Source organism: Typopeltis vanoorti, chromosome 16 (assembly GCF_054136105.1).
Source record: "Typopeltis vanoorti isolate ZY-2024b chromosome 16, IOZ_Tvanoo_1.0, whole genome shotgun sequence".
NCBI classification, from domain to species: domain Eukaryota; kingdom Metazoa; phylum Arthropoda; class Arachnida; order Uropygi; family Thelyphonidae; genus Typopeltis; species Typopeltis vanoorti.
Window position 1 is genome coordinate 72,221,355 of NC_143564.1, and position 24,081 is coordinate 72,245,435.

The 24,081-nt window shown below is 34.9% G+C and overlaps 1 protein-coding gene across 6 annotated transcripts in view; it reads right to left on the reverse strand.

Annotated features, from left to right (window-relative positions):
- The window catches only part of polybromo (protein), a 686,480-nt gene that overhangs the window by 486,212 nt on the left and 176,187 nt on the right, over nucleotides 1-24,081 (reverse strand). For all 6 annotated transcript variants that reach the window (XM_090406695.1, XM_090406694.1, XM_090406697.1 and 3 more), the window contains one exon: nucleotides 1,202-1,267. In XM_090406695.1, the coding sequence (XP_090262821.1) occupies nucleotides 1,202-1,267 (66 nt within the window). The remainder of the gene's footprint in view (nucleotides 1-1,201; nucleotides 1,268-24,081) is intronic.

Genomic DNA, 24,081 nt, shown 5'->3' on the forward strand with positions numbered 1-24,081 from the left:
TTATAATCTAGCAGATGGATGATAATTATCAATACTTTTTGAATGTTAGTTTTGCTGTATTCATTGCTTATCAGATTGCTTTTAAATTTTATTCATCTAACAAAAGCGAATCAGAAGAGCAGATGGTATGTACTCTATGCACAAGATTCTTGGTAATACCTTCTGTGATGAATGATGGTGAATGAATATACCTGCCTGTAAAAGGTGGTTCCCAATAAACTGAAAATTCTGCATGACCTGTAGGATTTCAAATTATTAAGGGATCAAAAAGGGTAGATTGTTATTGGATTCATGTTTAACAGTAAACTTGATATGGGAGTACAAAGAGTTTATTTTTTCCAGGACTCATCTGACTTATTCGTAAGATTCATGTTACATTGGATGAAATATATTGAAGTTTTTGAATAAAATTTTATATATGTATATATATAAATATATATATATATATATTGTGTGTGTATGTGAGAGAGAGAGAGAGTGAGTGAGTGAGTGAAAATTTCTATAAATATAGTCTGCCCAAAGTTGAGAGAACCGTAGCTGGCAGAGAGTGCCAAGAAGAGTCAATTCATTGAAGGGGGGGGGGGGGGAGAATAAGGGAGGTAGAATTTGTCACCAACATACAAAATCATGTGCTTTATATGTAAAATTTTCTAACTGTTATACAAGCAAAATAGTTACCACTTTAAAAACTAGAATGTTCATAAAAGAAAAGCTAATTTTCTGATATGTAATAATAAACACTCATCCCACAAAACAGACTGATTACTCTATTATTGGAATGGATTTGGCATCTTCTGCTAGGTGCAGAAGTGTTGAGGGTTCTCTCACATGTGGTCAAACTATATGTGCTAGTACACATGTTCATTAAAACTATTTACAACTAAAAAATTAAATTATTTGGAATTTTATTATTCTGAAATTCAAAAATATTATGTATTTATTTTGAATAAATGAAAATTATAAGCAGATACTGATATATGATGATAAATTTTTATATGTGTATAATATATTTGCTATATGAAAGAACAAGTGGTGATGGCACAAACCTTTGATAAAATAAATTATCCAGTCTTTTTTCTGCATTAAGAATATTTAGAAAGATATCTCAAACAGGCTTTCAATATCCTAGACAAAATCGGTTTTTTCTAGGATATCACAAGCCACAAAATAGAATAAAGAAAGAAAAAGAAAGCAGAAATACCTTCATGTGCAAGTTTATCAATTCCCTGGCTTTTGACTGCATAATTTTTTGTAGTTTCACAGCATCCTGGAAGGATGAAAGAAAACAGTTTACTGTTGTCATGTAAGCAAAGTTACACATGTAAATAAAAAAATATTATTAGAAAATATAAACAGAAGAAAAAACTGCTTTGCAAAACAGACAAAATTTTGATTCAATATTGATGACACTGATTCAACATCAATAATTTAAAGATATGTGCATAAAGCAAAAATATATGCTCAAAATATATTTAAAATAAGTGCAATAATATATGAATACCATGCAAAAGTTATGTATACAAACCTTATGTTACAAAGACTATTGTGCATGAAATGTTAGAAGAAAAAATTTACTTTCAAAAAAAAAGAAAATGGAAACAGCAACTCTTCCTGAAATAATAATTAGCTACTGACTGGTCATAACCTATTCTTCCTTTATGTTTAGCCCAGGGGTCGGCAAAGTGGTCGATATTGACCCTTGGAGGTCGATGTGGCTATCCGAGGGGTTGATAAACACATAACACGATTTTGAGTAACACCAAGTAAACATGCAACTATTCATCAAACACATTCTTCTCATTAACCATTCCAAGTAAATCAATAATATAAGTAAATTTTTAATGTTCTTTATAAATTTCTTTAAGTATTTTCTTTAAATTTCTTTAAGTATTTCTTATTGAGAAGCAGTAATGAAGTAAAAGGGTAAAGGAATTATTTTTAAATTGAGAAATTTATTATTGATAACATGTATTCATTTATTTAACATGATGGGAGTCGATGAGGGATCAAGGATTCTATGAAGGTGTCAATGGTCTAAAAAGTTTGCTGATCCCCTGCTTTAGTCACATCATTTTTTTATATAATTTATAGATGGATTTTTTTTATTAAGCTTTATAAAATATACATTGGAAGATAGATAACAAAAAGGGACTATTTATATATTATAAGAATATACATTACAGAGAAAAAAAAAAAAGATTTTCTTTTTAGATATACAATAGAAATGAGGGGAAAAAAGATACATTAGTGGTAGACAGGATTTGTCTTTTCCGTAAGAGTCAATATTACAGTTCAGTATCACTTTCAGTTATTTTTCAGCTGAAGTGTATTGTTGTTGGCAATCCAGAACAAGGTACCAGCTGGAGTCCACTCCTCTATGAATTTTGCGACAGTTTCTGTTTCTTTGTAATAATCAAATTCCAGTGAAAGCCTGCTTTGTAGGGCAAAGTTAGAGGCACTGATATGAAGAAGTAGTATATTTTCTTGTAGTTGGAGGGAAGAATTAGAAGTGAGGCTTCAGATGATGCAAGATGAAAGGTAGGCTCCCTGCAGTTTCTAGAAGAAATACAGATTCCTGAGGTATAGCGATATCTGGGAAGGCTTTTATAATAGCAACTTGCATCAGTTGATATTGCTTTTCATTTTTTGAGTTTTTCAATGGTAGGCATGTTAGTGTTTTCCAGTTTAGCATCTGGGTCAGGAGGTCCCCTATGATTCTTATTCCATGTAGGGAAAAGGAAGGGCTGGCCAGTTGTGAGACTTGTTATGTTTGTGTTCGAAAACAGTGGCTCTGTTAGTACAGCTGACTCTGTTGATCCTGTCAGTGTGTAATGAAGTTCTGTATTTTTCCACTGCTGTAAAGCATCTTTGTAAAAACGAGGTAGTTTTGGAGGTGGTGACACAGAACTGGCAATTCGGAGGATTGTGGAAAGTGTAAGTCCTCTGGTGGATGATTTCATGATGTAATTGAAGGTGGTTACATAAGCATGATTGGACTGAAGTGTCTTTAGGAGAAGGATTATCCTGAAGGATGTGATCTTGTTTTCAAGGAAAATCAGGCTTTGACCTCCCTTATTGAGTGACTTGCAAAGTTCAGAGTATGCTGTCCAGTTAGTACTGTTCCAGAGGAAATGTTTTTGCCTTTTGAATGTGATGGAGAAAGTCTTCAGGGAGTATTATTAGTACTTTGAGGGTATGCCATAGCACACTCGCAGCCATCTGGTTGATTATTAGGATTTTTCCTCTAAGTGAAGACATTGAACGAATGCTGTTCCATTTTCCTAGCACTTTTTTAAATCGGTTGGGTAGCTGTGTCCAGTTCAGTGCATTATATATTTTGGTGTTGCCAAGATGTATACCTAAGTATGTTTGTCCTTCATTTGACCAGGTACATTCAATCAGAGAATCAGCTCTGGCCTTCCATCTGCCTGACCACAAACCAGTGGTTTTTGGTCTGTGCGCTTCATTGGTTACTGTCATTTCCTTGTCATTACAGATTATTAATGTGATGTCATCAGCATATGCTGATAGAATTATTTTCTGATGCGGCTCTATTATGCTGGTTCATTTGGAGATGATGGTGTCATGTACTCTTTTTAAGAAGTTAAACATCCTTGCTTGATCCCTCGAGAGTATGGCAAACAGGGTGAGCCTGTTGTTAATTTTTAAACAGAAGAGTGCATCTCTGTATAGCAATTACACTGTTTCAATGATGAGAGGGCCATAACTGAATGTCTTTAGAACTTCATAAAGGTACTCGTGCTCTACCCTGTCGAAAGTCTTCTCCTGATCAAGGCTCACAAGTGCTAAGTCTTCATTTTGGTGTTTGCGATGTGGATGAGATCTCTTATTAAATAAAGGTTATCATGTAATGATCTTCCAGGAACAGAATAAGTTTGATGTCAGTCAATAACTTCAGGCAGTGTTGGCTTTAGTCGGTTTGCAATAACTTAGGAAATGATTTTGCAATCTGTATTGATTAATGAGATTGGACACCAGTTTCGGATATCTGTGTGGTTCCCCTTCTTTGGTATCAGTTGTGCTACTGAGGTCGTGACGGATTCTGGGAGCCCATTGAGGTAGGTTTCTTGCAGTGTTTTAAGGAGAAGTGATCTGAGTTGATTCCAGAAGACTTGGAAAAACTCTGTTGTGAGACTATCAAGGATGGGAGATTTATTCTTTGACAAGGATGTGCATGCAGTTTTCAGTTCCTCTAGAGCGATTGGGTTTTCTAAGTAATTCCGATCTGTTGCAGAGATTCTTTTTGTTTCTTTCAGTATTTTGTGAATGGCATGAAGGGATGTTCCTGTAGAGCTGTATGCATTCTTGAGGTATTGTAGGATTTCAGAAGTGATTTTACTTGGATCTTCTGTGATGCTGCCATCTTGAAATCTAATAGCAGAGATGCAGTTTGCTGCCTGGTATTTTTTTCCCAAAGAGAAAAAATATTTTGTGGGTGCATTCTGAGAAATTTATTTGCGTATGCCATGATCTAAGTAGGGCACCCTTTGCAGATACTTGTGTCTTTGCATGGCTTGGAGGGCTGAATTATATTCAGAGGTTTCCTCTGGTATATACTGGAGCAGTTGTTCGAGTTGTCAGATGCTAATGTTTCTCTGTTGATTCTTCTGGTGACTGTAGATCTACGTGAAGGATTTTATTCGTGATTTTAAGTGGGGCCACCATGTTTTCATTGGTTCTGAATTCCCTTTCAAGTGAGTGCGGTTAGTTATTAAAGCCTGAGTTTTTATTATATAATCTGAATCTTTCAGAAGGGTATTGTTGAAGACCCAGTAGGCACTTCCTGATTTGAATGCTTCCAAAGATAATGAAAGTTGCAGCTTTATGAAGCAATGATCTGATATGTGAGATGTTTCTAACTAGAGGAACAATGTGTTTGGAGATGTAGTATCTGTCCAGTCATGCTTGGTAGAGAGGCCTATTAGTTGCTGACCTCCATGTATAGGACCTCTTACCTGGATGCCGATACCAAAAGACATCAATGAATTCATTATCATTTACTAGTGTTTGAAGTTGGTTTATTAATGAGTTATGATGTTCAGCACATTGAAGTCAGTCTTTTTCTTGGTCAAGAGTGCAATTAAAGTCTCCAGCTATCATTATATGCTCTTGGTCAATACTAGAAAGATGGTTTTGAATGAAGTCCAAAATTTGTGATGCCAGAACATCCTGCTGTGGTATGTAGATATTGAACACATGCAGTATTATGATTGGGTGCTTTTATGTGAGCATACATGGCATATCCTGGTATATCTGCAATCACGTTAAGTTGTAGAGTGACTTACATCACTCTACAACTCAACAACTGCTCCATGCTGTTGTTGAGTTGTAGAGTGATGTAAGTCATAAGGCCACTCTGTCCATTTTCTAGATAAATTGGATGAGGAGTTGATATTTGTTTCTTGCAGAAGTATTAGGTCTATATGGTATTTCTGTACCTGGTCAAGGACTATTCTATTGCGTAAAGCAGAGGCACATCCTCTTGCATTGAGAGAAAAAAGGCTCAACGACATTATGTTTATGAAAGTTTGATTGTAAGTTGAATTTAATATTGGTCCTGGTATTGTACTTGTAGCCCATTAATTAGGTAGTAGATTCACTTGCTCCTGTTAACCTCCGCTCTGGTCTTTTTACATTTCAATTTTGAGTGTAGATCCTGAAGTTGAGATATTAGTTTGGGGATTTTTGTGATGTATTTAAGGGCTATAGTTAATTTGTGAGGGGAGCCTTGCACTTTTTGTATAAAAGATGACAGCTGCTTCATGGTTAGGGGACCGTCAGTGGGGGAAGTTCCCCCCTCCCTCAGTGTCTTCCTCCTCTAAGTCGTTGTGTGGAAGTAGTTTCCTCATTCTGGAAACTCTGTTCCTCCTTTTCTGGCTGCAGGTGATGAAAGGCCATTCTGATTATTTTCTTCTATCAAACAAGGTTTTGAATTGGTAGGAACCTGGGTTGGTGATTCTGGTTGTTGTGTTCGGGGATTGCTTATAATTAGTTCATCCTGGTCATCTCTTTTAAGCGGCTTCGTGTTTTCATACTGTTCGTTAAATGTTGCTTGTTGTGCAACTTCATTATCAGAGCTTTGGATCTCATTACTCTTCAGGCATTCCAGAGAGACGTGAACACTGTCTTTTTCCAGTTTGGGATTTTCTTGGCTTTGAAATTCATGATGGGGAGAGAATTTTCGGTTTACTTTTTCCTATATTTTGATTTTCTTCATGTACAATAGATGGATAGATAAATAAAACCACTCATAAAAAAAGTATATATAAAAAACATTTTTTGCTTGCTTGCTCATAAAGGAACAAAAGTCATACTTTGCTAGCAGGTAAAAACTACAATAAAGAATATATAAATACTAGGCTTTCATATATAAGAATGAAATGAAATGACAGCAGCAGTAGTAATATATTGCATGCAGTATGAGATAAGGCATTCAACTGCATCACATTAACAGAAGAACACATGTAGAGTCTATGCCATTACATTTAGAGCTGTAGCAATTGTGTTGACATTGGAAGAAAAGATGTTTATTGTGTAGCATTATTTTTGTTCATATGGAGTTGGTAGAACAAATAGTCCAAGCCTATGGCATGTTTGTGACAAGTATGTCTGTCATTTCCATAAGTGTGCCCCAAGCAATAGTGTCATCATTGCTTTAATGGAGAGTTTCTGACATCCTGGGAGTGTTCTGCTGCAATGCCAGGGGCATTTGGGGAGACCACAAACTGTTAACACAAACGAGAATTATGGGGAAGTGGTGGAGCAAGTGTTACAGTCATCTCCGAAGCGCAATTAACAGCAAATAGCAGTAAAACTTGGAATACCAAGGCAGTCACTACAGAGAATCCTTAAGGAGCTGGGTGCCTTTTCATATGTCATTCAAGTGGGTCAATGTTTAATAGTAATGGATTATGCTGCAAGGCAAGAATACTGTGAACATGTGCTGGCCAATGTCTATGAAGATCCATCCTTCCTCAATAACGTCTAGTTCTCAGATGAAGTGCATTTCCATCTAAGGGGTCATATGTAAACAAATAAACTTACAGGTTTCTTAATTTCTTGAGACTTGAATTTGTCCAAGAGAAACCTCTTGACAGTGAGGTCACTGCATAGTGTGCAGTTTCCAACCATGGCATAATAGGGCCCTACTTCAATGAAGAGGGTGGTATAACCGTGACCTTAAATAGCGAATGCTACATCGAGAATGTGTTGGTTTTGTTCACCCAGGATTTGAATAGGATGTGTCGTGCAAAAAGCATTCCATTTCATGCACAAATATTCCAACATAACAGAGCAACCTGTCACATATCATGTGGTTCTAGAGCCTGTTTATCAGAACATTTCCCTGGGAGGTTAATTTTGAAGTTCACAGAATTCATGTACCCTTCACATTCTCCTGATCTCACATTGCTGGATGCCTTCATTTGGGGTGTGTTGAAGGAATGGATATTCCACCATCAGCTGTCTTCAAACCTAGATGAACTAAGGGATAAAACTACACAATATGTTGAGCAGATATCCCAACCCTTGTTTTCCAAGATGACAGAGAACCCTAACAAGGCTTACAAAATCTGTCTCGAAAGACGAGGTGCTCATTTTGAGCATGCAATCTACCGTCATTAATGCTTTATTTGACCAAGATTCCATCGATTGCAGTGGATGTACATATCAAGTGTAAACATATATTTCTTTCTTAATAAACACGTTAGCTCCATAACGTATATTGTTGCAGTTATTCAGTACTGTTTTTTTTTTTTTTGCGCCATACTGTATATTACTATCTTTCTATTTACCTGTTCTTATTTCTGAACCACATAATAAAATGGGAACAACAATTACCTTAGAGAATTTAAACTACTGAGTTTCTTATCCGCTTTTTTTTTTAGATATGTTGTTATATCTAACCTCAGCTGACCTCTCGGCATCAGTTGTTTCCTTTAATTCTACAAATAAAAACTCTACACATTGACAAGTAAAGATAAAGAGATTATTATTCCTCTTTATAAGGCTATCATTCATTCATATGTGGACTATTGTGTACGGATTTGATCATCACCTGCAATTCTTGGAGTTCTTGAGGTGGTAGACAGGATTCAGAGATGAGTGATCAAGTTGGTGACAGGTCTGTGACATATTCCCTATGAAGATAGACTGAAGGTGCATGTGAGTTGCACAGTTTAGCTGACAAACAAAGCAGAGGGGATGACAGAAACTTATAACTTATTAAAGGGATTCTATAAGATAAGATTGACACAAAAGAAATGTTTCAATACATAAGGAGTGGGGAGAAAACAAGAGGTGACACTTGGAGTTTTCTAGGAGTGTGGTTAGTAAAGGTGTGAGGACTAGATTCTCTACTTGGAGAGTGGTGAATGAGTGGAATGGACTGCCAGAGATAGCTGTGAGTGCCCCAACCATTATTAATAAGTTTAAGGAGATGTGCGACAGGTATTGTGTTAATCGATAGTGTGGGTCTTCTGCAATGAGTCATTTGACTATTATATTTTAACATATTGATGCTTATAATTAATGGTAATTATATATTTAAGAAAGGAAGATACATGCTTGCTATTAATGGTAATATGTTCCAGAGTTAATAAAAATTTGCTTTTATATATTTGTAAAATAAAACAGCTAGTAGGCTGTTTCCTTTTCATATCTGTTAAAATTTTAATAAAAGTTTTGTTTATGCAAATCACAAATCATTCATTTTTTTTATATCAAGGATAAAGCATTTGTCTGTTCATACTTCACATGTTTTCTTCTTCTCTCTTTTCAGTCACTATTTATCTACTTCTTATGGTAATTGGTATCTTTCCACTTTATATATATTTTTATGTTATTCCCATGAAAGTTTGTAAACTTACTGTGCATAAGTATCATAGATATGTTAAGAAGTTTTTTTTATTTTATTACTTTTACATTTTTTACAGAATCCAGAAGCAGTGCTCTATAGGCCAAACAGAGAACTTTGATGCCACTTCAAGTCTCCAATAAATGGGGAGAGGGGAAGATAGTGATCTGACATTAGACAATGAAATTCAACTTCCACTTAAAGACAATCATAAACATCCATGCCCATAACGGAATTTGATCCCATAGCTTGTTTGGTAGAAAACAGGTATGCTAAACATTTGGTCAACCAGAATGGCAGAATATAAATATTTCATTTCTCTCTCTATTTCTGGATCTTTTTTAATCAAAATACATAATTTTGATATCTTCAGTTTTTTTTTTACACGATCTGAGTTTGACATTCTTTCATCGCTCTGAAAAATCTAATTTCTATTGCTAGTATATTACTCTGATTTTTCTATTTACCTGTTTCTTATTTCTGAATCTTGTAATAATGTGGGAACAATAATTACCTTATAGAATTTAAACTGCTGCATTTCTTATCCAGTTTTTTTTTTTTTTTTTTTTTTAAGATAGGTTGTTATATCTAACCTAGGCTGACCTTTTGGCATTAGTTGTTTCCTCCAACTCTACAATGAAAACCACCTCTAGCTATATGATAAACATCTCACAGCATGCCTCTTGTAACCTTTCACCAGAAGAACATTAGAAGACTCCTTAATGAAATCTCCAGACAGTATTCCTCCAATTGTACTAAAATCTGTTCCAGAAATGACATCCATCCAAAAAAAAGCTGTTGTATTAATCTGATATCTACCCACTAGCATGTAAACAAGCCTATATCTGCCTTTCCCTAAAAAAGAATGAATAAAAGTCGACTTTTAAACTATGATCTCATTGTCTTCACCTCAATACTTTCAAATATAATAATGGGGAAGGTTATAAACAGCTAACTTCTTCACACTAGCTGGAAGACTATCAATTAATTAGCAAGCAACAATATGAATTCGGTCACTCTCATTCTGCAGCAGATCTTCTTAACCCCTCCTCCAGACAAACATACAAAAGTTTGCAGAAATTCATATAGTTACTAATATGATCACTAATGATGTTTCCGATGCAGAGGTCTCATTACCATAAGAAGGTAAACCATAAGATGGTTTACCTTCAACCCTTTGCAAATAAGTTGAATTCCTCTCTGGTGATCCACTATGTGCTATGATGAATAATTTCTTCTCGTCAAGTTTCTCTATCATGGCCATCAATCAGTAAAGCTGTTCTTACACTCATACTCTTTCTCTTATATATGAGTGACCTCTCACTAACCTCAAATCCGATCCATAGTTTTGTTGATGAGAGTGCATCTCTCTCTCCCGCCATTGACAAACCATGCAATGCTCAAATGATTCACACTTCAATATCCTCACCATTCCCAGTGGGGTGAATTGTTATATGACTAAAATGCATTGCTGACTTATTGCTTGGAAGAAAGCTCTTTCTTCAACCCCCCCTCCCCTCCATTTGATGATATTCCATACTCTAGCTTTTCTTTTCTTGAGTTTGACTTTCACATGTAGCCCATTATCATGTAAGAAAAACACATATCCATAGACTCTTAGACTTCATAGAGTTAGTAATGATATGATCAATTACAGATCAGGTTCTAGCAATTCCTCATTTTCCTCATTTCATAAATCTAAGCCAGGTGGCCTGTCTGTCCCACATTTCATTGGTCTTGCTTCAGAGATTTCTGTGGATGTGTTAAACATTTAAGTCAGGTATAAATTCCACACAGAGACTGTTTGCTGTTTTTTTTTTAGTGAGTTTCAAAAAAAACTCGACTAGATTCGCATTCATTATAGTATACTTCATCAGGAGAATGAAATAAAAAATTCCGAGTTAAGCAATAAGCAAATTAAAGCTAACATTAGCAGAGAATATTTGAAATAGAATAACAATCGTAAACATATGCAATTCATGTTGCATGAAGACTAGCAACGGGATGAGAAGTGTCCAAGATCTGCACATCAGATTTTTGATGAAAGATGACCGTGTAACATCTTGCATGATAAGTTATTTTATAAATTATCATGCTCGGTTTTGCAAGTGTCTTAAATCAGAATATTACAGAAGATATAATGTAAAATATAAATGAAAAATGTAGTTATAATATAATGTAAAGTTAATGTAAAATATATACAAAAAATTTAGTTATAATGTATAATGTATGTACGATTTAATACTGCCTGTAAAACTATTGTGATCAACACAAAGAAAGATAATGATTCTTTGTTAAAGTAATGAGTCAGCAAAAAATTGCCCAGATTAGCGTGCAAAAGTGACGATGACACGCCTGAGGATAGGTGCAAAAATGGCAGAGGTAAAGACAAAGAACAGGAAAGGATATTTAAGGACCTGGTGAGTAGGAAACACTGTTCACTTGTTCATGGGGGTTCATGAAGGTTCACTGGAATCCCCAGAATTTCCCCCTGGAGTTTCCGGGTGTTCTGAGAGTTGAGAAGTTTCCATGTTTCTCCACGACCACCAGCACTTGTGGCTGGGAACCGATGGAAAAGTCTTGCAGATGAAGTCCAGGTCTCCCCAGTAATTTTCCTGATTATCAACATATTACAGCTACTCACTGATCTTTCTTCATGAATAGTCTGATGTATTTAGCGATTGTTCGTGAAGAAAGATCAGTGAGTAGCTGTAACATGTTGACTCTTGTGCTACGGATATATGAAACTGTATAAAGGTATGTTGTTGTCTTAATTATGTATAAATACTGTGTTATATAATAGCATAGTGTATAGTATTCTGTTATAAAATACTGTATGATAATCAAGATTTAGATAGGGCTAGGAAGGGGTAGCCCTAACTAATTATTAGTCTCAAATGTACATGTATTTCTTGGTTAAAATAAATGACTTGTAAACAACACACTGATCTGATACTTGTCAATGCACTATCTCCAAAAAAAATTACAAACCTGTGTGCCAGTAGGAAATTGTCACAACTCACTTAAGTGTTGAATAAGACAATTAGAAACTTCTCTTATAGTTATTACGAGCCCTTACATTGCTGTTATTCCACATTTCAATCCCTCACTCTCAGAAATTTAGTCTGGCTGGTGCAGTTGAGAAACAAATTTGCCAGACTGAAGAGCGTAAGGGACTGAATAAGTCTCAAACATATGGCTGGCAGCAATTAGACTTAATGCTGGTCACACATACGACAAGGATTAAGGCAAGGCAGTAAAGGGGGGAATGTCAATTTAGCGTGAGTGAGTTAGAAACATAAAGGAAAACCTTAGCTCCATGTAGTACATGTGTGTGTGTGTGTGTGTGTGTACACACAATAATAGAAAAATAATTAAGGTAAAATTAATATACAAGACAAATTTTACAACCAAACAAAAAAATCCATATCAATGTAACAAAGAAACAAGGTTATGATCCTACATCAAATTTGATCATCTTTCATCAAACACCTGGCACATGCACACACACCTGGACACTCAATCACATCATAATATCAACATAAAAACTAGCCATCATAATACAACATGTGTATGTTATAGTATGTGTGTATGAATTACATGCAGTCACCACTGTTAGCCTATTTCAAGTATTCTGAATTACTATTCCCATTAATATGCCTGTTGCTTAACTCAGTCATTGGGTTTTTTTTTATTTAACTTCCTGTACTATATGTATGTGAAAATAGCAGAGGTTTTAAACTCAATAGAAATAAAATAAAATAAATAAATGGTCAACACACACACTTCATGCAAAATTTATACCAGACTTAAACGTTTAACCACCTTACCGGCTATTATGGATCGAATACGCATCCTCATATGCTTCATATCCATCATATATTTCAATGTAATATCAATGGTATTACAATTTTAATATGCACTTCACCCATGATAATCTGTATGTATATATACGTCTGGTAGCATGGTTAACATTTCATTGGTAGGTCTGCCCTTTTCTTTGTCCTTTGGCATATATTTCATAATATTTTTTCCATATATTTGTTTTGTTCTTTCCATTTAGTTCTGTATTTTTCTATTGTTTCCATTACTGGTGTTTGGTTTAGTTCTTTCAATAGGTTGTTCATTTTGCTCTTTATCCATTTATTTAATTTAATAAATTAAATATGCAGTGATTCTTTTTTCTTACTCTCCATGTTTTGCTTCCATGTATGTTCATTTTGATAAAATATTATATGTTCCTAGAGTGCTTTTTTTTTTTTTTTGTGATTACTGCAGGTCTTAACATTTTATTTCATTTACTCTGGAGAATCTGTTTATTTTGTCAGAAACATCTAATTCTCATATAACTTATTTCTATATATTTATATATTTTTTTCTTAAAAAAAGTATCTTTTTTAAATTATGCAAATACTAATAACTCTTACCATTATTATCTGAACACATTTCTACATATGCATTCTGAGATCTCACTCACTCCACACACACACACACTTCAATTTATCATTATACTCTCTAAACAGAAAATACAAAACCTTTAAAATAATAAATACCAATCATTTTTATTAGCACACAAATATCTAGAACATTAGTGTTTACTTAATATCTATTTGCAGTGTCCAGATTATATTATATTACTGAATCTATACAGCTATTTTAATAAATCATATATAACGAGTACAAGCAGCAGAAATTTCTCAAGAAAGATTTCAAATGTTAGATCTATGTAAATTAAATTAAATATGCATTGATTAATTAAATCAAATTAAATCCATCATAAACTATCACTATCATTGTAACTTCTGATGAGTTTTGCAACTTGCTATTTATGAATACTTAAGCCTTGTTGTAATATTAAGGTAACAGAAACTAATATACAAACATCCAGCACATTAGTAATGTCTAACGAGTAACAATATAACTATTTATTAATAGATGAACAGATTAATAGATTTATTATACACTCAACATTTTAGCATTTCTAGCAATGCTATCAACCATCAGGAATTCATACAAGTAGAGCTACACCATTACATACACAAGAATGTAATCTAATGAAATGTCTTGATCCAGTATGGTCAAGATCTGTAGCATTAATGATATGTGTAGATGGGTGAAAATAAGGCCGTATAGCACTGGCCAATGAAATTCTTTCACTGCCAATATTCTTAGGTAACATATTCATGTATAACAGGAAGCATAACATCTAGAATACTATATACATTAGTTGAGGAACAGTGGCTGATGGCAACAAAGCATGGACTGAAAAATAAGAAGAGCTCCTCTTTACTGACCCAGGAATCCTGACACTAACAGGATGAGAGATTAATGTGATTCATTAGGAAGTAGAGAGGGAGTATGTTGCAACAAGGAAGAAGTTGTTATATGAGATGGACTATAGAAGAAGAAACTGAGGGCATAAACATTGAAAGTATTTTCACTTGGTTATAACATAAATTAAAGATGCTAAGAAATTATATTCTTGGTTTTATCCTTTATCTGAGTGTAAGCAAGCAAAGTTTGCATGTGAAGTCGCTTCACAACTGGGCTACTTGTATATAGAGAATAATGACTCTACATCAATTGCTTTGGTATCCCATAATGCAGAGCACATATCCTTACAGACATGTATAATGCTAAGCATTATGCTTTGTTTGCTTACACATTAATAAAGGATGAAACCAAGAATATAATTTCTTGGCATCTTTAATTTATAGTATAACCAAGTGAAAAAACTTGCAACATCTATCTGTAATCCAGAGTATTTAATAATTAGGTGTGACACCTTTTGTATATGGAAATATGACTTTTACATTACTTCAACCTTGGTATCACTTTGGGTCTGGCTTCCACTGATGAAATCTCAATAAAGATTGAAACCTGTATTATACATGGATGTGTGCTTTGATGTGAAGTCAACCTCTATATACAAGACATCTATGACTTGTATATATGACTGAAAAGCCCTATAGGTTCTTCATGTCCTAGATGGGATTCATAGCAAGCTCTTTCAAACCAATGGCTATTGTCAATACTGACCAGAGTCTAGTAAGAGAAGAGAAAGGTAAAGATATAGCTAAATAGTAGAATGTTTTATCAGGCAGTCTTTGATGCCTGTTTGGTTTGTGGAAAAAGGAAGAGAATAGTTGACAAGGATGAAGGTATGCATAGCTCATATTCTGAACACTTCATAGTCTTTTTCTGTTTGTTAGATAGTTCTTGGAAGCGCCTTTCAAGCAAAATTTTGGTTTGAAAACAAGGGTAACCTATCATAGCTTTCGATTATACATAATGCCATAGCTCTACTGGAACTTAAACATGATGACAGCACTAGAATTATCAAAATGCTGAATGAATACAACTACTAATAAATAGTCACACATCAGGTACTGCTAATTACCAGAAAACCTAGTAGTAGAGCTTGAATATGAACAGAACATATGAATGATATACAAATATTGTCACAACGAAAAACAAATCGTCCAACCATTAAAGTATTTGTAAAAGAAGCAAAATGCAGATATTGATCATACAATAGGTTCAATTTCTACTTTATGCCTCTTTAAAGTTGATACCATGGTTAAGTGGTTAATCATATTTACGTAGCTTTTTAAAGCCATGTCATGTTTGTTTTCCAGAAAAAAAGTTTCTAGGAGACAAAGCCCTGTCAACTCCGCTGGCTAACACACCTTAAGTTGAAAAGCCTTTAAAAGTTCTTTCTAGGTAGGTTCAATCTCAAATCTTTCCAAACAAAGAGCAGTGTGTATAGAAATTAAGCTGTGGAACTAAATTTACTATTTATCTTGATATTTAATTACTTTTTACAATATCAGTAGTGTATATGTAGGTATGTTGTAAAAGTCAATTAATGCTATGAGTTATTATTAGTTAATGTCATTTTTTTTTTTATTTTTCTTCCTGCTGTTATGCCTAAAAATTTAAAATGGACTGAAGGACATTGATAAATGAAAAAAAAATAAAACAGCCACAGAGTATGAAGTAGCAGTAAATATGATAAAATAATAATGAAGAATGTGCAGTACCTCAGAATATGGACATGAATGCAATAAAAAGAAGTTCATGTTGCTTATGACAATTACCATGATATTGTACATAAACAACTAATATTCAGCGTCATTGTCATATTCTTGATATGCAATTACTATTCTCATAGTGCTATTCTAATAGTACTATGCATATTCTTGATATGCATAGTACTATTCTATACCCCTTCAACAGGGGTATAGAATAGTACTACATGAAATGTTTCATTATTATTAATTTCCTGGACAATACCCCACAGTAGTTTGATATCTGTCAGGATGCCAATATAGTCAATTCATATATTTCAGTCTTCTAAGAAACTTCTAATTGCATCAATCCACTATGCATGAATCTGAAACCACACATTCTGAGTAAATCCAAGAGAAGTAAACAGCATCATTAGAAGAATCATATTAAAAATACAGATATCAGAGAAGAAATAAGGTGATATGGACTAAATCAGATGGGGATAAAGAAGAGCAAATTGGGTGTTTAAAGCAAAAATAACATTAAAAAGAACCAGAGGAAGGACAAGATTTAGTGGGTTGATGCAGTTAGGAGTACATTAGATGATCAAAATATTAAGAGCTAAACAATCAAACAGTTACACTTTGCAGAAAGATTCTGATAGGAAACTAGCCATGAGTTATTAATTGTTTAATCACAATTAACTCGCAACTATAGTGAACTGAACTTATGGGGACTGCATCTATAGTGAACTTATATAAGTTTATAGTCTAATGGATGAGCTTAGGTGTTGAAGGTTATTCATGACTTATTTTAACAGCATTAACAATACCAAATGAGCTATTTTATAAAAAAGATGTTTTAATAACTTGCTTATATTTCGCTGAATTTCAAATCAGTCTTCATTAGAGCACAACACAGCATGAATACGTGACACTGAGTAAGTGAAACGATACAACTGTAATGGACAAAAGATCTAAAGTCCTAATTTGGCACCCTCTAATGTTGTGGAAAAAAAAAAAATCAGATATGTCGGAGTTGCTCTTAAGATAACAGTCTCCCAAATTTTCAGCAAATTAATGCAACCATATTTGTTCAGGTTAGGAGAATTCTTTATGGCTGACTCAAAAAATAATCTTTCAGATCTGTAATGACTTCTAAAAGCACATTAGTTTTCTTCCACCTAACTTTATGTGAAGGGGTGCCCAAAAGTGTGGTCTGCCAGTCCTGACTTGCCATAATAATCGTAGTGAATGTATTTTTTTATGTTTTCCCAGAAGGATGTTAACAGATCTTCCTGTCTGCCCATAGTAGGCCAAGTCACAGTCACAAGGAACTTCACACCTCAGAGTATGCTAGAGGGTGAAGTTCATCTTTTGGGAGCGGATCAGGGTTACTAGTTTAACATGAGGTTTGAATGTAGTGTGAAGGCCATGTTTCATTAGTACTTTGGCTATCTTTCCTGATGTACTTCTGACATAGGGAATAGTAGAGAATAGGAATGGCAATGTTGTGTTCCTGTGTATTAGAGGAGGGAGAAGTAATGGGGTTATGCAGTATTTTATCTATTTTGTAGGAATTGTAGCTGTTGGCCAAGAGAGTATAGTGTAGATATTCGAGTTCTGTGGACAGAGCTATATCATTAGAACAAATGGCTCTGGGTCTTTGTGTAAGTGTTTTTAAAATACTATACTTTGAGATGAATAAAGATGTGATTGTTTATGTAGATATCTCTTTCTGCGTGTGTGTTGGCTTTCTGTAAATGGAAAATGATAGTGATCCATCTGAAAGGTGGGTGACTAATATGTCAAGAAAAAGTAGACAGTTATTAGATTTTTTTTTTTTTCTACTGTGAAGTGGATTTTGGGGTGTTGGCTGTTTAGGAAGGTGACAAAGGCATCCAAAGTGTCTTGTCTATGGGGCCAAATGGAAAACACATCATCAATAAAGTGCAACCACACTAGGGTCTTATAATATTGTAATAAATCTACAAACATATTAATGGTACTGCTATGGGCCCACTCCCATCAAACTTTTACATGGAACACTTTGAAAATAAAATATTAGATACATAGCTACATATAAGCCACTAGTGTGGTTAGAAATATCAATATTTGGATTAGAAAATCCATCAAAAACTTGAAATGCAGATAGAATAGATGATATTCAACCAGAAATGCTCAAATATGGAGGTATAAAGTTTTGCAGTGGCTACACTGCATAATTCAGAGGACCAGGTAAGAAGGTTGAATTCCAAATGACTTAAGTACAGCTCTACTCTAATTTCTCTATTAAGTGTTCTAGGTAAGATTTATGCAAGCATACTTGAAAAGAGATTGAGAAAGATTGTGGAAGAGAAACTCGAAAAAACAAGCTGGTGTCAGGCCAAATAAAGGTCATCAAGATCAGATTTTCACATTAAGACAAATGGTTGAGAAATTATGGGAATATAACAAGGATCTAAGGATTAAGATTTGTAGATCAGGAAAAAAAGGCATATGAGACAAGGTGCTCAGAGAAAAGCTTTTCAAAACATTATAATTATATGGGGTGAATGGAACATTACACAGAGCAATACATAGATTATATTTCGGTTATCAGTCAGTTGTTAGAATTGAAGGAAATACAGGAAGATGGTTTGATGTAAATCAAGGTTAAGACAAGGATGCACATGATCTCTGCTCTTATTTATCATCTGTATGGATCCCATTATGAAAGAAAGTGGCATTAAGCTTGATATTAGAGTTGGAGATATTAAAGTTAGCTCTTTACTTTATGCAGATGATGTTGTACTTTTAAACACATCTAGTGCAAGTCTCCAGGATTCTCTAACTAAACTGAATAATAGATACAGATGTAACAAATTTGGCATGAAAATCAGCAATAAAAGACCAGAACTATGAAATAGGCAGAAACAGCACACACATCAACTGCATTCTGAATGGAGAGCCTATAGAACAACTAAAATATTTCAGCTATTTAGGCACAGTTTTTAGTGAGTCCAAGTGGTTAGCCAAGTGGCTATGTCTGGGAAAGGAGTGTCCTGAGTTCGATTCCCATCGCTGACGTGAGGAGCTTAGGATCTTTCTCAGACATAAACCCAAGTTAGCCAGTCTTAGGCATGGACTGCAGATTTTTTCTCCCCAGTTTATCTGGGGTTTTTCCTCCCACAAGCAGGCAAACCAATCCTGTGAACACATGCATCTACAGACATAGGACACGCCCGGGAGGCATACGGCTAGCCATTTATCCTCAGGATGGGTACAGCTTGGAAGGGCTTAAAAGAGCTCTGTAACAGGCCAATGGCCTAATACAAAAAAAAGGAAGAAGGAGTTTTTAGTGAAGATGGTAAGTTACATCTGGACATAGACAATAGAATAAGCAAAGCTGGTATGGTGGATAGACAAATGAATAAATTCATATGAATTAAGAGAGAAATTAGCTAAAACACCAAATTTGCAGTATAGAAGACAGTATTCAAACTAGTTTTAAGTTATAGATCTGAGAGTTAAAAATTAGAAATAAAGCAACTGATCAATGATTAGAGACCACAGATATGAGGGTTCTGAGAAAAATTGGGGGAGTGAACAGATTGCATTAATAGCACAATCAATCATATTAAAAATAAAAATATTAGAAAGGAACATGATATTTTTTGCATTCAAGAATGTGCAATCAGAGCTAATCTAATGTGATGTTGCCACTTAAATAGGTGAATGGGTGAGGAAAGTTTAGTAAAACGTGTGCTTGATGGCAAAATGGCAGGAAAGAGACCCAGAGGAAGACCAAGGTCTAAGTGGATTGATTCAGTCAAAAGTGCCTTAGAGGCATGAAATGTTAGATATGACAATAGTGAAGTGCTGACAAGTAATAGACTAATTAGGAAGAAAATTGTGGATGGGAGATTATTAATAATAATGTAAACATAATCATGTAGTGCAGTAATAGTAGCATAAACATCCCTTGAGGGTACATATCAAGAAATTGATAACAATGATAATCACATTTTTATGTGACACTTCACAAAATTAAAGCTGTTGGCCTGGTTGGTTAGTCTGATTGGTCCAAAAGGCGGTAGGTTCGAATCTTGCCATGGATATGGATGTTTGTGATTGTCTATGAAAATACTAGTGGCAGTGGATGGTATTGGTGTAGATGATGATGGTATTTGTGGTATGTGTAATTGGTGGATTGAGTGGTGGAGGCAGAGAGCTGTAGAGCAGGTGCCCTCCCTCAATGAGTCTTTGGACTCATTGGAGGTGTCACGTAATAATAATAATAATAAAGCTAACAAGAAAAAAACATTATTTAACAAAATATAGCCATTATGTGCAATGGATGCATTCTCTCAGTAAGTGATTCAATTCTTCTATAATACCAGGACCATTTTCAGGAGTTAACTTTCCAAGCAATGTCCATGCAGGAAGTGACAAGAACAAGTGATAACCAGACAGTGCTAAGTTTGCAGTGTGAGAAGCTCCATCTCTTTTATTATATTTATTTTTTCTTGCTTCCAACTGTACTTGGTCTCATGTTGTCTTCTTATAAAGGCATCTGATTTTTTGATTAATATGGGCCAAGTGGCATTATGCAGAACAGCACCTACTCCAACAATAAAAATATTACAATGAAACTTTAGACTGCACTCAGGAGTTCATTCTGAAATTAGCCCAAAGTGAACTACACCCTTGAGTTTCAACCAAACACAAAACTGATTGTTCTTTAAATGATGCTTATAGAGAATGGAAAGACTACATTGCCTCGATACATTATCTTTATGGTAACACCTAATCTGATTAAATGTTCCTCCTCCAAAGATTGGCACACAATTCACTACAGATACTGGCATGATACTAAGTTTGTTCTGGTGTCAATTTATAAGATTATGGGAAACTTTCTTAACTTTATTTAATAACTTTTACATATGTAACATAAAATATATAGAATTTTATTGAAAAACTCCAATATATTTCATTCATTATTATGTATGGACATCATCAGGGAGACAAACTGTATATTGCATCCAAAACATGAATCATAATGAGTCACAAATCATGCATATACCAGCTTGTGTTTTGATCACAACTGAAGTATATGATTACACTATTAGAGTTCGAAGAAATAATTGTAAAAAGTTGTGCAGACAAAAATTTATTTAAAATAATTATTAATTTAAAAAATTATGAACAATTAATAACACTTCTCAAAACTGAAAAATTGGAATGTAGTCTGATTGGTTGATGTTCAGATGATTTCGTAGAGTCCAAATTAAACACAACAGTCAGCTTGATCATCTTTTCCTTGAAACATGTGGCATGCTGTGAAATCATTCAAACCTTAACCGATCAGAATGCATGCCAATCTCTAAGTTTTGGGAAGTGATCACTATTAAATGTTCCTAATTTTTTTTTAATTAATAATTATTTTTTGTCTATGCACCTGTCTCCCTGATTATGTCCACATAACATTGGATGAAATATATTGGATTTTTTTAAATAAAATTCTACATATTTTTTGTTGCATGTGTAAGCCATGAAAGTTATTACATATGTCTAGTACACATATTCCATTAAAACTATCTTTCTATTTTTAACTTTGTCACATTGGTGAAGACGATGATGCATCTTTTTTTTTTTTTTTTTTTTTAGTTTGGGCAACAATTTATGAGCACCTACAGCCAGAATTAGAAAATTCTGAATTAGAAATTTAAATCAGAAAATTAGAATTAGAAAATTTTGAGCTGAAGTGACTTCTACAAAAAAAAAGGTCACTTTAGCATTTAAATTCAGTAATCAGCATGAATAGGAAAAAAACACCTGACACACAACAGAATAGAACAGATTATTTGAGGCCTGAAAAAGTTCGATGCTTGGTCTCTAGAGCAGTCTCTAGTTTCTGAACTGTGTAAAAAATAAATAAAAGGAATTTAAAAAAAAAAAAAAAAAATAGGGGAAAAGATCCTTAGCACACCCAGAGTATGATTATTATTATTATTATTATTATTATTACCACGGGCTACTCCAGGAGTCCTTAGACTCATCGAGGGAGGCCCTAAACATCATGTTCACACAGCTGTTCAACATTCTCACAGTATCTATCATACCTTGCCTTGAACTCGCTCACTGTCATAGCACCCACAACAGACTCTGGCAGCTTATTCCACTCATTTACCACTCTAAAAGTAAAGAACCCAGCTCTAACACCCCTGCTAACCACGCTCTTGCCCAGCTTCCATGGGTGTCCCCTAGTTCTCCCACCACCAGTCCTGATCTCAAAAATATCATCTGAATTAATCCTATAGAATCCTTTTAGCAATTTGAATGTCTCAATCATATCTCCCCTTTTCCGCCTATCAACTAGTTTCTGCAACCCACAAATCTTCAACCTGTTCTCATATGGTTCATTCCATAGACCTGCTATCATCTTAGTCACTCGACAGCGGATCCTCTCAACCTCCTCCCCATCAAGAAGGAACCGAGGTGACCAAATCTGGGCACAGTAGTCGAGAGGAGGTCTTATCAGGGCTCGGTACAGAGGTACAATAACTTGTTTTTCTCTGCTCGTCAAGGTATTTTTCAACAACCAAGTGAGTTGATGAGCTGATTTAGCTACTTTCGCAATGTGCCCCCTAAACTTCATCTCCCTATCCACCAACACTCCCAAGTCCCTGGCCTCATCAATCTCAATCACATTAAATTGACATCCATTCTCCTTAGTCCAGAACTCCAATCTATCTAAGTCATCTTGCAAGACTTTGACATCTTCTGTATTCACTATCGCCCTACCCAACTTTGCATCATCAGCGAACAAATGAACTGTCCCACTTAGACCCTTCCCTATATCGTTAATGAACAGATTAAACAGCAGTGGTCCAAGAACAGAACCCTGTGGCACACCACTAGTCACAGGCCGTTTTTTGGACTCTACTCCTGAATAAACTACTCTTTGATATCTCTCCATCAACCACCCAGCTATCCATCTCACCAACCCTATATCCATTTCCATATGTTGTAGTTTACGGATTAGAATTCCATGTGGTATCCTGTCAAACGCCTTTGCCAGGTCCAGCAGTATCACTGTAAACCCATTTCCCTTATCCAGTTCAGCCGTCACCTTGTTATAAAACTTGAGCAAGTTACTGAGGCATGATCTACCCTTCACAAAGCCATGCTGTCCTCTGTACAGTATCTCATTTTCATCAATCCATTCCTGTATTTTTCCCTTGACTACTTTCTCCAAGACCTTGACAACGACTCCTGATATGCTGATCGGTCGGTAATTTGCAACCAAAATCTTGGATCCTCCTTTATGCAGTGAAACTATTTTCCCCTCTTTCCACGCCTTCGGGACTAAGCCAGACCTGAGACTCAGATTAAACAACATGGTCAAGGGCACTGATAATTCATTAGCCGCTTCATGCAAGACCCGTGCCGGTATACCATCCAATCCCACAGATGTATTCACATTAAGGTTCTGTAATAGACTATTCACCTCCACTTCATTCATCACAATTCCCATATAAACTAATGGTTCCTTCATTTTTTCAACGTCACCACCTGGATGATATACTTTTGCAAAGTGCGCGCTCAGTAACTCCACTATATCGACTGGTTCAGTGAACTCTTTACCATCGTCATTCCTTAAAATCATTTTGCCATGTACAGTTTTTTTCTTGCTTGCAGCATATTGAAAGAACTGTTTGGGATTCTCTTTTGCTTGCATAGCTAGTTTCCTTTCATAATCGGCTTTTGCTGTTTTTACCACACTCGTTACCCTTCTGGCCTGTACTTTACACCATTCGTGTGCCTGCAGGTCACCCCTTTCTTTAAATTCCCTCCATAGTTGTTTCTTTTTTTGCAGCTCAAGCTTAATGGTGTTATTCATCCATTTAACCCCTCTTTGTTTCACTATTCAGACCTTAGGTATACAATCAGCCATAACCTCCTGTAAATATACTATAGGCTTACAGAAAAAACTTTCATGGGTGGGAGCTATATAAAAAAGATAATGCATAATAAAATGATTCTATATATGTAGTCAAAAATGTTTGATTATATACACTGACGTGCCATTGAATTAGGGATAAGAGAGGCTATGCAAATTCCACACATGCATGCAAATTCCATTTGCATGCATGTGTGGCCAAAACTGTGGTTATACTTAGCTGTCAATGTTTGGCTTCCCCAAGAATTTAT